The sequence below is a fragment of the Seriola lalandi genome, unplaced genomic scaffold (genome assembly GCF_002814215.2).
Source record: "Seriola lalandi dorsalis isolate HSWRI2012SDOR001 ecotype SW California unplaced genomic scaffold, Sedor1 jcf7180002054944, whole genome shotgun sequence".
NCBI lineage: Eukaryota > Metazoa > Chordata > Actinopteri > Carangiformes > Carangidae > Seriola > Seriola lalandi.
The window spans coordinates 191,615-204,242 of NW_019525495.1; the positions used below are offsets into that span (position 1 = coordinate 191,615).

The 12,628-nt window shown below is 41.6% G+C and overlaps 1 protein-coding gene across 1 annotated transcript in view; it reads left to right on the top strand.

The window, feature by feature from the left end:
- Positions 1-5,052: 5,052 nt before the first annotated feature.
- Positions 5,053-12,628, top strand: part of gsg1l (gsg1-like) — a 26,562-nt gene continuing 18,986 nt past the window's right edge. The window contains exon 1 of the mRNA XM_023393824.2: positions 5,053-5,389. Coding sequence (XP_023249592.2) covers positions 5,053-5,389 — 337 coding nt within the window. The remainder of the gene's footprint in view (positions 5,390-12,628) is intronic.

The following is a 12,628-nucleotide window of genomic DNA, read 5'->3' on the forward strand; positions in this document are numbered from 1 at the left end:
ATTTCAATCTGATTCCATCTATTCACACACTATCAAGAGTGGGGAAATAAATTGGGGTCAAATACTGGCTCAGACCCTTGCAACATCCTTTCTGGATTTCTCTCCAAGAAACAAATGTGTCAGCTCATGGTCTCTCGAGGTGAGTTCAGGTTTTGGATGATTTTCAAAAAATAATATATCCGGCGTGGGGAAAATATTGTTTTTTAAAAAAGGTAATGTAAGATAAAACAAATTGACGGCCTGAAGGAGCAGAAACTGTTGGGACCACACAATACAACAACCAGCGCTGCACAAACCAACAGGAAGTTAGACTCATTATTCAGCCACAGTAATAAAAAACACTTATAACTTATGATTTTGTGTGTAGAATGATTCTACTTCACCAGATACCACACAAACATCCTGAAAGTCTTTGCTCTATCTCATCCATGGCATGAGCCACTGACACAGTCCAAACACAGATGCATACACAGTGTGTATTTACGTAAAAACTGACAAATGAAAGAGAGACTAGAATTACTGCCTCGTGGTTGTCTGCCTCCGCCACACAGACTAGTTTCAGATTACATCCCTGTTTATCCAGAGTCATGAAATATTATCTATTTGTGTGAAATTTTGTCGTAATTGCTGTGTGAAATCTTGAGTTATGGCTAAAAAGTGTTTTGTGAGGTCACACTGACCTTGCTCCTGTGCTGAAAGTTACTTCAAAGCGTCACGTTCACAAGGCTAAAAATGTGGTTTGTGAAGTCACCACAACCTTGACCTTTGACCTTTGACTTCCAAAATCTAAATAAATCATCCTTGAGTCCAAGTGAATATTTGTGCTAAATTTGAAGAATTTCCGTCAAGGTGTTACTGAGATATCGTGTCCACAGGAATGGGACAGAGAGACAACCCGAAAACAATATTTTATGAAGGCTCCATCAGTGACAAAGAGACCCTGAAGCAGGCTGGCATTGTGCTTCTCCTCAAACCAACAATGGCCATCGTGGTAGACAAGGGTGTCCTTGTGGAGCTCAGCTAACTAACATTAGCTAATGTGAGCGACTTACCCTCATAATTTCAGAGATGGGAAATTTTTAATGTTTACTTTCGGCAATTGCAGCATACGGCGAGTGAACCGTGACAATTTTCCTGTTTTCTCGGGCTATCAATTTTGCGGACCAGAAGTGGGGACACGGCCTTATGTCAAACATGGAAGTGTTGCGAGCATAATATCTCTGACTGGTTGGAAATCTAACCAGTCATATGATATCCATAGGGTTTTACCAGCACTGAAGGCCCAGAATGTCACTGAAAGGCTAAATGGAGAGGCTAAATGACTAAGCTAATCTATTAGCTAATAGGAAAAGGAAAAGTAGCTCAAAAAAGAAAATGGAAATTAAAGGGTGAATCCAGGAATATATTGCTATTCTTAAAATACCTTTTCAAATGGTTTTTCAAATTCTACTATTTATTCATGAATGAATGAATGAATTAATTTCTAAATGGTTTATTTAATGACAGTTTTATGCTGTTTTTGTAAATCCATTTATAAAAACTATTTATTTGATGGATTAATAGTTCATTCATAAATTCTTTTTACAATTCCTATTTTTAATACCTATTGAAATATGAAATTTAGGACACACCTTAATTTTGTGACATCCCCGATCCTCCATAAATAAGCGTAAATTTGCATTGCATTGAAATGTCTAAAAGCAGCTAGACCTGTGTTATAATTTTTTTGAGTTGTGAATTTAAATTATCCCAAATATTGCCATCAATTTTCAAATCCAGAGAAATTTAAATGTTAGCAACGGTCATTTTCAATTGTTTGCTTGTCAGTGGTGTCATATCGCCTTTGTACATGTGTCATTGTTGTGGTCATCTGCCAGGAGAATCGAAATTGACTTTATAATCAGTTTTAAGAAATAAGCTGAACAAACGTTAGTGGCAGCTTGGCTCACATCCCCTCCGACACTGTTCACCGAACAGTGTCGAAAAAACACAGCTGCTTATCATGAAACTGGTTCCTTCAGTGTTTTTACTGTTTGGTATGTAGAGGAGGAGATCTCTGTGGATAATTCAGCTCCAAGTAAAAACCTCCTGAACGACACTGAAGGAATCCAAACCAGGAGAAGCTGCCAGCTATGGTGGTGAAGACAGCAACTCAAAAATCAAACTCTGTCTGTAATTGAGAGACCCCTAGTGGCTGAAAATGACATACTACATACATTTAAGTTTAAACAAACCACATCACAACATTCAGCACCAGAGAGTAGATGTTGAGTCCATGTTGCTTCATAAGACTATAAATTCTGCCTCTGAAAAATCAGATCCGGATATTTAATGTTCTCTGAGAGTAGGATTGCAACAGTCTGGACTCACGGCGTGTTCGAACTGGTGTTACTGTACTATCACAATGAGCTGAAGAGGACTGGAGTCATTACACTGAATGAGCATTAACATTTTAACAGCTCAGAGTTTGACTGCAGATAAATCCAACAGCATTATCACACATTTATCAACGCACCGTTTTCTGCTGTTTATTGACTTTCCTGAGGTGCTTTGTCACTCTGAATCAGACCCGACTGGCATACATCACACACACACACACACACACACACACACACACACACACACACACACATACACATACACACACACACACGCAGTATTGATCTGGAGGTGGGAGCCATAAAATGAGAGGTGATGGATGGGTGCGGTGGGCGGCTCGGCCTTGTTGCCGGTGATTTTCATGCCTGGAGATGTGAGCTTTCAGCTGGCTGATCGATTAGGGGGCCGGGGTGTTTCTACATATTCATCAAGAACGATACACCTGCAAAAACAAACACAGCGGAGGTGTGGTCCATCATTACAGGTGTCGGGGTGGACAGGGGTTTCCCTGAGAGCAGCAGAAAAAAAATGCATCTCTCACCTTCAGTCTGTGAGAGGTTTGACATAATGTGACTGATGTATTTGAGCAAAAAGTTTATAATTTAGTGTCGTCCCTGCAGAGTTGGTCTGACACAGTATATTAAACTGTCATAAAACAAGACGTAAAGCATAAAGCTGCTGGTGTCCAATACAATCTGCAACCTATATTAAACCAAGAAAACAAAGCCGTGTGTGCAGGCTGTTTTCTTCAGGCAAATATGTGTGTGCATATCGCTAAAATAAAAGATATTAAAAGATATGCAAAAACAATGTTAGCTGAAATATGATACCATAAACATTAACAGCTGACTGCTGAAGTGTTCATGTTGTTTTTACTTCCATCAAACTGTTTTTGTTTATGATTTAATAATAACTACGAGTGGCAGCATTTTGTACTAGTTGAAGACATTGGGTGGATGCCTGGCTGATACCCGAATAATGTGCATTACAATAATCAAGCTGAGCATAGATGAATGCATGTGCAACTTTTCGTATGTAAGCGATTGATAATAATGATCTGATTTTAGAAAAAATCCTGACCTGCTAGAAACAAGACTGAACCACGTTTGACTTGATTATCAAAACTTAGGTCAGTGTCAAATATTATCCCCTAGGTTGCTTAAATTTTTACTTCAGTTTTATTGCTAGACTTTTAGGAATTTTGGGACATCCAGGATTTAATATCTTAGAGGCATGAAGTAAGAATCACAAGGCTGCTAGGATCTGTGTGCTATAGAGGCATATATAATTGGGTGTCATCAGCATAAAAATGAAATACACACCATGATTCTGAATAACCTGGCCAAGTGGCAGCATGTAAATTGAAAAGAGAAGGGGGCCCAGAAAAGAACCTTGAGAAACACCCCATCTTTCAGCTGTGCTTTGATACTTTCATAGGATTAATATAGAAGCTAAACCTGCTTTATAATAAAAAAAATACATGGCCATCTACCATTATACTACATGGGACCTTTAACTAGTGATGTTTGGTTATTTTGCCAGACGATATCGTGGGTATAAAAGCAGGATTTTAGCTGAAATAGCTTGGAAGTTAACATGTAGTCTTAATGGTCTTAATGTTTCAGTCACTGTTTAATACTTGTTCCGTTGTCTGACAACAGAAACAGAAAAACACGTAAATGAGAACAGCTCTATTGTGAATTCAGCTGTATTAAAATACTGTATATATAAAGAGCTGAAACCAGCTGATACTGGGCTCATTGAAAATACAGCGTGGTCCAGACATAGGTTTTGACCCAGTCTTGTTTAATTTGTTTGACACTTGGACAATGGGTAATGAAAGAATTCATTGGTGGAGAAATCAATCTCACCACAAGCTCCATTTAGTAGCTGCTCTGATTCTTTAGATGTTGAGAGTGTATCAGGTCCAAGATTCATTTTTGCAGCTGGTCAATGAGTCCAAACAAAGAGTCAAAAAGAACTATCTTCAGAGAGCAAGGAGTCCTGCAGCAGATGATCTGGCCCACGTGGAGACCTGAGCATCATGGAGTCAGACTGCAATCACATGAAGAGACAGAGACACTAAGACAGAAGAACTGTGGCAGGTTCTCCAAGATGCTGGAACAACCTGGAGCAGAAGAACCTGAAGAACTGTGTAAGGAGAACTGGTGCTGGTTTAAAGGCAAAGGGGGTCACATCAAATCCTGATCTGATTTAGGTTTGTTTCTCTTCACTGCACTTTGTGTGAAGTTCAATGAATAAAACTCTGCTACGAAAATGACACAAGTAGTCCGGTCACGGCAATGACGCACGAGATAGAGAGAGAGAGAGAAAGAGAGTTGGGGGGGTGAGAGAGAGAAAGAGAGAGAGAAAGATGCTCCCCTCTCAGAGTCACGTTTCCTCAGTGAGCGTCCTGCTCCCTGACAGTTCACCGTCTCCTCTCGGAGAGGCTGGAAGGTTTCCGATGGAGGAGGATATTTATAACCCAGAGTTTCAGCCTCTCTTTCCTGGGAGAGTCCGGACCACCTGTCACTTCTCTCCGCTCTGAGGACGAACTGGCACAAAGAGGAGAAGAGAGGCAGACAGACGCGCGTAATTCCTCTGCGCGCCTTTACTGCGCTTTGCCTCTCCTCCTCATCCTCCTCTGACCGCCTCCGTCTCTCTCCTTCTTGGATGAACTTTCTCGCCGCCTGCGGGGACGCGGCCGCTCGCACCGAGATCATGAAGACAACGCGAAAATGTCGCGCGATGCTGTCGGTGGGTCTGAACCTGGTGGCTCTGTTCTTCTCCACCACCGCCTTCATCACCACGTACTGGTGCGAGGGCACCCAGCGTGTTCCCAAGCCCAACTGCAGCAAGCAGCGGCGCCACAACTGCATCGACTACGGCGTGAACGAGACGGACCAGAACAAGGTGCACTACAGCTGGGAGACCGGGGACGACCGCTTCCTGTTCCGCCGCTTCCACACCGGCATCTGGTATTCCTGTGAGGAGAACATCCACGAGGCAGGTGGGCACATCCGTCGAGTCTGATCTTGCAGATGAAAACAGCAAAGATCACTAAGTTGTTCCAGAAAAGAAAAGTACAAACCAGAACTAATGATGGATATTATCTGAGCACATTTAGGATCAAACACAGTGTCTGTCAGCTGTTGCTCTTCTCAGCTGAAGTTTAGTGTGCCTCTGTGGTTATAGATCAGAGCTTCAGAGCCCCTGAATTGTCCCTGATGAATACATTTTTACGCACGAAAAAAAAAAATTCAGTTTGTTGTTCAGTTTTGTTTAGTTGAGTCGTGTCAGGTACACACATCCAGCAGGTTTATACAGGTTGTCCTGGTGCGTTTAAGGTGCTGAACTGAACTGAGCCTGTGACTGAAAAGTCTCCTTCAGAGATAAATGACACACTCTCAGGGATGGAAAGTGCCGCTTTCTCATTAAAGCTGAAAAGATAAATCGACTAGTTGATTGGCAGAAAATGAATTGGATGCTGTTTCAATAACTGTTTTATAGATTTTTTGGTTCCAGCTGCTCAGATATGAGGATTTGCTGATCTTCAGTGATCCACATCATAATAAACTGAATATTGTCCTGGTTTTGAACTGTCGATCTGACAGAATCACCACTTTGAAAATGTTGCCTTCAACTTTGGGAAACAGTGATGGACCATTTTCACCATTTTCTCTAAACAATTAGTTGATTAATCAAGAAAATAATTATCATATTAGTTCATAATCTAAATATTTGTTAGTTGCCCTACTCCTCACTTTGCCTTAAGTGTTGTTCAATGTTCAGTATTAAGAACAAAACCCCAAACACAGATTCAGTCATTTAAAACACAAGACAGCTGCTCCCTGTGTTTTTCATCGAACAAACAGGAGGAAATTTAGCATCTGTTAGGGACTATTTTCAGTGGTGGATTAATCCAAATTGGGTGCTCTACCTGAAAAGTGCAGAAACTGTCTGTGATGATGTTACACGGGTGCTGTAAGTGTCTGCTGCTGACGGCGCGTGTGTGTGTGTGTGTGTGTGTGTGTCTGGGCAGTGTGCAAGAGTAAATAAACAGCTTAGTGAGACAGACAGAGATGAAGGGTATGAGGAAATGTGTGTGTGTGTGTGTGTGTGTGTGTGTGTGTTGGGGGGGCTATCTTTGAGGTAATTGACTGCTGTAAAGTAGTGCTCACCATATCTACATTCCTGCCTCACAGAGAATGAAGCAGCCCTGCAGGAACAGCTCAGGACTGATGATGATGATGATGAGGATGAGGATTTTGATGATGGTGATGTAGTGGTGTGTTGGTGTAGTGGTCACAATAAAAACTGCAAGACCACGTCACACGCACTGGCCCAAAAATACTTTTTCCAACTATAAATCAGTGAGCACAGTTTCCCAGCATCATGAACAAACACTCTGAATTTGATCCATCAGGTCAAATGAAAAAAGGCTCAGTAGCAGGATCTGAGACTTTCAGTCTTGTCAGTGAGTTTGTGACAGTAGTGAAATGTGACAAACATTCAGTGCAAAGAGACCAGTGAAGAGTCTTTGGTTTCCAAACATGTCATTGTACTGCAGTTCTACTGCAGATCAGTGGTTTCTGTTAAGACCCTGTACACCAGACCTCTTCAGTGCAGACTGGGCCTGACTGACTCTTCAGTCTTGCCTGTTATGCTGGAATATTTTACACCAGTTGTTTTCACTATTTTTCCATGGGAGCCCCACAGTCAACAGGACAACAACTCCTCCAACCTGAACAACCATCAACCCTCTGATAGGAGCGTCTCCTGAAATAGCACGGCAGGCGTACTGTACCTTGGATGTCATGGTTACAATAATAAACATGCAGACTGTAACGAGAGCAGCGTACCTAACTTCGTTGTCACGGTTACTATAATAACAGTCATGGCTTGGTTAGGTTTAGGAAAACATGGTGATTTGCGTTAAAATAAGTACTTCCTCAACATTAGACGATCTTTGTTGTCATGGTTACAACAATAACAACGTGGTTTACTTTGTTGAACGTTCGTGGATAATAGCAACAACATAAACAGCTTCTTTCACATGGGAATTGAACACCGTGCTCCTGTGTTGTATTCATCCATCCACCACAACCTCCTCCTGACGTGGACTTTGTCTCTCTTTATACTACGTCACCGACACTTTTCCCTTTGCTCTTGTCATTATTACGACAACCACTAGATGTCGCCTAGCAACAAAACAGAACTATGGCTCATAATAACCTTCTGCACAGACGACTGGTGGGCTTGTTTTTTTACAGGACAGACTCAGAGCCACATTTACCATGAAACACAGGAAACCTCAAACTTTTTGGTGCATGATTTGGAGCAAATGGTCCAAGTTACTTTGCTTGAACCTGGAGTGGGTCTGGTTTGACACCAGTATCTGAATTACCTGACAGATCAGCCTGTCTCAGACTGAATTCCCTCTGAACCAGTGGCGATTGCTCTAAGACTGCAAGGGAAGCTCAGCTTCCCCTAAAATGTCAACAAAATAAGTGGTCAAATATGAACTGTTGTGTGAACATTTCATTGACTAAATATTCGCTAGAACACGTTCATCTTTTGTTCAGAATCAGCTACTTATCACAGGTAACCGACACGACTTCCTTCTCATTCATCCCCGCAGCGCCACAGAGCTTTACACAGTGGGGACGCCGAGCGTCTACTGACTTCAATGGGGAAGCAAAGAGTGGGTTGTTCCACTGCAGCGAAACTAGACGGGCATTGGATAAATGCTGGCCTTTGTCCCACCCATCGGACGCTCAGCGTCTCTGGGGGTCTATGGGACAGTGGGCTGGCCCGGACGCTCGGCTTCTGCATGATGATTGGATGATCTGTCTGAGGCTGAGTCCTTTTTTTGATTGACAGCGAAATGAGCGAATCAGCGATCTTGAAGTATAAGCATCCACCGGAGCAGTTTTCAAGTTTTTAATTCCATTGTTCGGAGTTGATCTGGAGACGTTACTGATCCTCAGCGACTTTGTCTCTGTTAAAAACGACTAGCGTTGTGTTTGGCGACTCTCTTCTGTCACTCTGCGAATTTACATATAAATAAACGGACACATTTTATGATGTAGGCCGAAAATGAGCTCCCCCTCCTTATAAGACCAGCAGCCGCCACTGCTCTGAACGTGATTGGCTGCAGCCTTCAAGCTACACAAACAGTACAGCATTCCTCAGTGTGTATTTATTACTGTTTGGTGTGTCTGGTTCTGCAGGATAAAGAGAGGTTTGACGTCACATACATCACCGAGCAGAGACTTATGTTAATTAACGTTTTACAGTGTGAGTCCTTCTCTCTCTCTGTCATACGTTCATTCATTCCTCTTCTGCTCCGGCTTCACTCCTGCTCTCACTGTCATTGTTTGTCTGTACAGAACAAATATCCCTTTGTGAACCACCTCTCATGTTCCCTGAAAGGATGAGAGCAGAAGAGGAGATGACACAATGAGACACAAGCCATTAGTTAACATTCATTAAAGTTCCCATATGGTATAAAGGCAGATGTCCATGTGTTGTTTGATTATAGATCAGGTGTAGGTTCTATATTAATACTGTGAAAGTATCAAAGCGCTCAGTCCACAGAGAAATGCACACAGCCTGTATTCAAAATGAGCCGTCGGAACTTCTGTACTTTGTGATGTCACAACAAAGTACCTGGACCCACCATCCAACCTTTTTTTTCTTGTTTTAACTTTAATAACAACACAACACCAAGTAATCATTCCATCACTGAGCTTGCAGCTACAACCACAGAGTACATATATCTAGTGTGGAGCTGAGACTTGCGGTGCATGCTGGCTTGTAACAAGGATAGGTTCACTCACCTGTCACGCAAAGCAGCCACGCCCTTAATTATACAGAATTTTAAGTTTTATGTAAATGTAAACAGGTGAGTTATATAAACAGTTGTCATGAAGGAGGAATTTAGCTCTAGACACCAAAACAGTTTTTTGTACCAGACTGTAAACATGTTTATTTCTGTTGTAAATTTGGACAATTTATCATGGGAGTCTATGGGGATTGACTCACTGTTGGAGTCAGACTCTAGTGGTCATTAGAGGAACTGCAGTTTTCAGCACTTCAAGGTTGGCTTCATTTTTCAGCCCCAAAGTTTGCCGCTCGGCTACACGACATAAAAATGTCAAGGAAACGCTGCCGCAATCGTCAGCTGTCAGGAACCCAATACATCACTGCACAACCTTCCCAAGGAGAGTAACATTAGAGACCAGTGGTTAAAGTTTATTTTCTTGAAATGCCGCAGCATTTTAGTCTGAATTTAATCTTGTGTTCAGCACAATACGCCCTGTTCTTTACCTATGTGGCCTGGCCGTGCATCACTTACGAAACAATCAGCTAGTCAGAAGAAAGGCTCAGAGACTGAGAGAGAACACCCTGTTCTTGCTGGAGCTGCAGAGACAGGAGATGTAAAACTACACTGATGGTTTTTGGTCGTTAAAAACACAAATATATCTTCTTATGGATATCACAACTTCACCACTTAAACGAAAAGTGTAAAATATGGGACCTTTAATTTCTAAAGTTGCTGTCCGCCGAGAACAGTTGTGAATTTCAATAAGCTCTAAGGTTCACTGATCCATAAACATCATAACGCAGAATTTGAAATAACATCAGTATTTATCTTTATTTATTTCATTTTAAAAATACACCATCCCACCTGTGGGATGCTTTGGCCTCAGTAGATCTACTCAAAGTGTGTATTGGTCCGTACCGGACTCAGTCTTAACACAACCTTGACAAATTGTACAGCATCTGATAGCTCTAAGTCTCCTGATTCCTGAGCATTTTAGGATCCACATCACTTTAACAGCTGCTGACACAGAACTGGTTCAGACTTACCTACTACAGGCCTTGTATTCTTACACCAAAAAGTATCAGTATCTTTTAAACTCATTCTGACTTAGTGCTGTAAAATATAAAGAGTAACCTTTCCAAGGAGAAGTTAGGACTGTGATCAGGCTGGTCACAAGTTAACTCTTATGTAGGTCAGTGCTTCCCAAACTTTGGGGTCAGGACACAAAAGTCCATTTACTTTTATGTATTTTGAATGATTGGATCCAAAAATGCAAAAATGATTCAAATAAACCAGAAAAAAAAAAAGAAAAAACTTATTTATAACATGGTCAAAACCAAAAAGGTTAGAAACCACCGGTCGAGTTATATGAGAAGTAATAAAAACATAATACAGACACAAAAATTAAAACATTTATTGAAGAGAAAATTTGCTGTAAGGTTGAATTGAGCTTCGTTTCACAGTTCAACAGTTACTCACTAAATTAAAATCTCAGATCTGGGAACACGGTGACATTGTCAAAAAAAAAGTCAGGCAGCTGATGAGACACACGCAGTGAGATGTTCAGACAGGTTTTAAACAAAGGTCAAACTGAAAGTGAGTGCACCTGAAATGTTGGTAATTATCCTTCATTGCACAGGAAAACTGTGAGAATGCAACTTCAGCAGGCCAAAGGTGAAGCAGGTTGTTTACTTCAGCAGTTTGGGACATGATTTTACCCTTCACTATGATAACATGATTATATAACAGGATATTATTTGTTCTTTTTCCAAAGGTAGTTATGATTGGTTGGTTTTGTGGGCAAAAAACTAGTGGATTCACCTGCTGCCTCATGCTGTAAACAAGTGTTTAATTGAGTTCGGATACAACAGATTGTCTTGGATTTTTATAGTTTTTGTGATCATGTTGACACAAACAAACACTTGTTTAAAGACCAGAAAGAGACTGTGTCCTTGGGACTTCAGCATCAAGCTTTTACCAGCTGCAACAAAATGTTGCCAGTAAACACATGAACACATGAGGGCAAAAACGTGAGGGCAAATTAGATGCACATGAACATAAGTGTAATGTAATTTTTGTCAGTTAAATTACACCTGTACCAAAATTAATTTGTAAATTTTCAAAGCTGATGAAGTCAATGAAAACTGATATAAGACAGGAAGACATCTAATATCATGCAATCTAGTCATGCAAAGATCGCCATTCTTTACAAAATCTTATCATGTGAGACTAAAAAGCTCTATTTTAACAATCCAAACTGGTCTGAAGTGCGTCTTACTACCAGGTAGTAAGAAAGAAGTTTCTCTGCAGAGCCTCATGCAACAGACATCCATGACACTTAAGCAAACTCACACTCGAGGTCATGATGCTGTACTGAATATCAGCACGGCTGTGATTCGGTCCTAGGTACGAGGCTGCAGGCCTTCCCCTGGCTGTAACAACCTAGCTTGCTACTTTGTCTACACGTTACCTCGGGTGTGTGCTGTATCCAGGCTTCTTCCCTTCATCCTCTTCTGACGACCATACGTCATTTTCATATTTTCATCTTTGTTTGTCACAATCCCAGATAGATAACGACTGTTAACGTAACGCTAATTAACGGTTAATACAACACCTGTAAAGCGGAGCGATACACGTAGTTAAAAGTCCCAGTGCTGTTGTGCTCTGTCTCAGCACTTATGGAATGACTCTCGTCCAATTAGATCACTAGGTCGGAACTAACTGTTGCATAAATGACGTTATACACCACAACATGTCAGAAAGAAGCTCTGACCTTCTGAGGCTGTATTGTAATGTTCCACTTGACTGATCCCACCATCTAAGAGTGTTTTCAGCTCACTGTGCTTCTGTCTAACAGACAGTGTATGCGCTCTGCGCGCCCGTGTGTGTTGGCACATATTACTCTCTTGACAATGTGTCCATAAGATAAGAGTGAAATACTGAGCCACAGACTTCAGAACAGGTTTTTGTTGGTCAATCACTTTCCTCTCCTTCAAGCAGTGCACCAACAATGCGCCTGACCACGCCTCATGTTAGGACCAACTTGCCCACAGGCGTAAGTGTATTTGCTAAACAACATGGACGTTGGATGGGAAAATAATAATAGTCTGAAATTAACAAAGACTCTCGCATTGCACTTTGTGCCGGGTGTAAGATAGGGCCTGTTGTCTTTAGATGTGGGAGGGTGTCAGACTTTGGTCTTTTTAAGGTCTTCAGGAGTGTGGTAGTCTAAGTCTAAAAGGTTCTGGGTTTGATCCGTAGTGCAGTTTTCAGAGTTCAAACCCAGAGTTGAGACTCGGAAGCGGTGCAGTAGCAGCCTTTGTTCGCAGCCTGTAATTCGCCAGTGACGGTTGTTGTGTCTGGCTCAGTTCTGGTGTATTGCCAGAACCTGGAGCGAAAAAAACCCCACTTCTTCAGCTA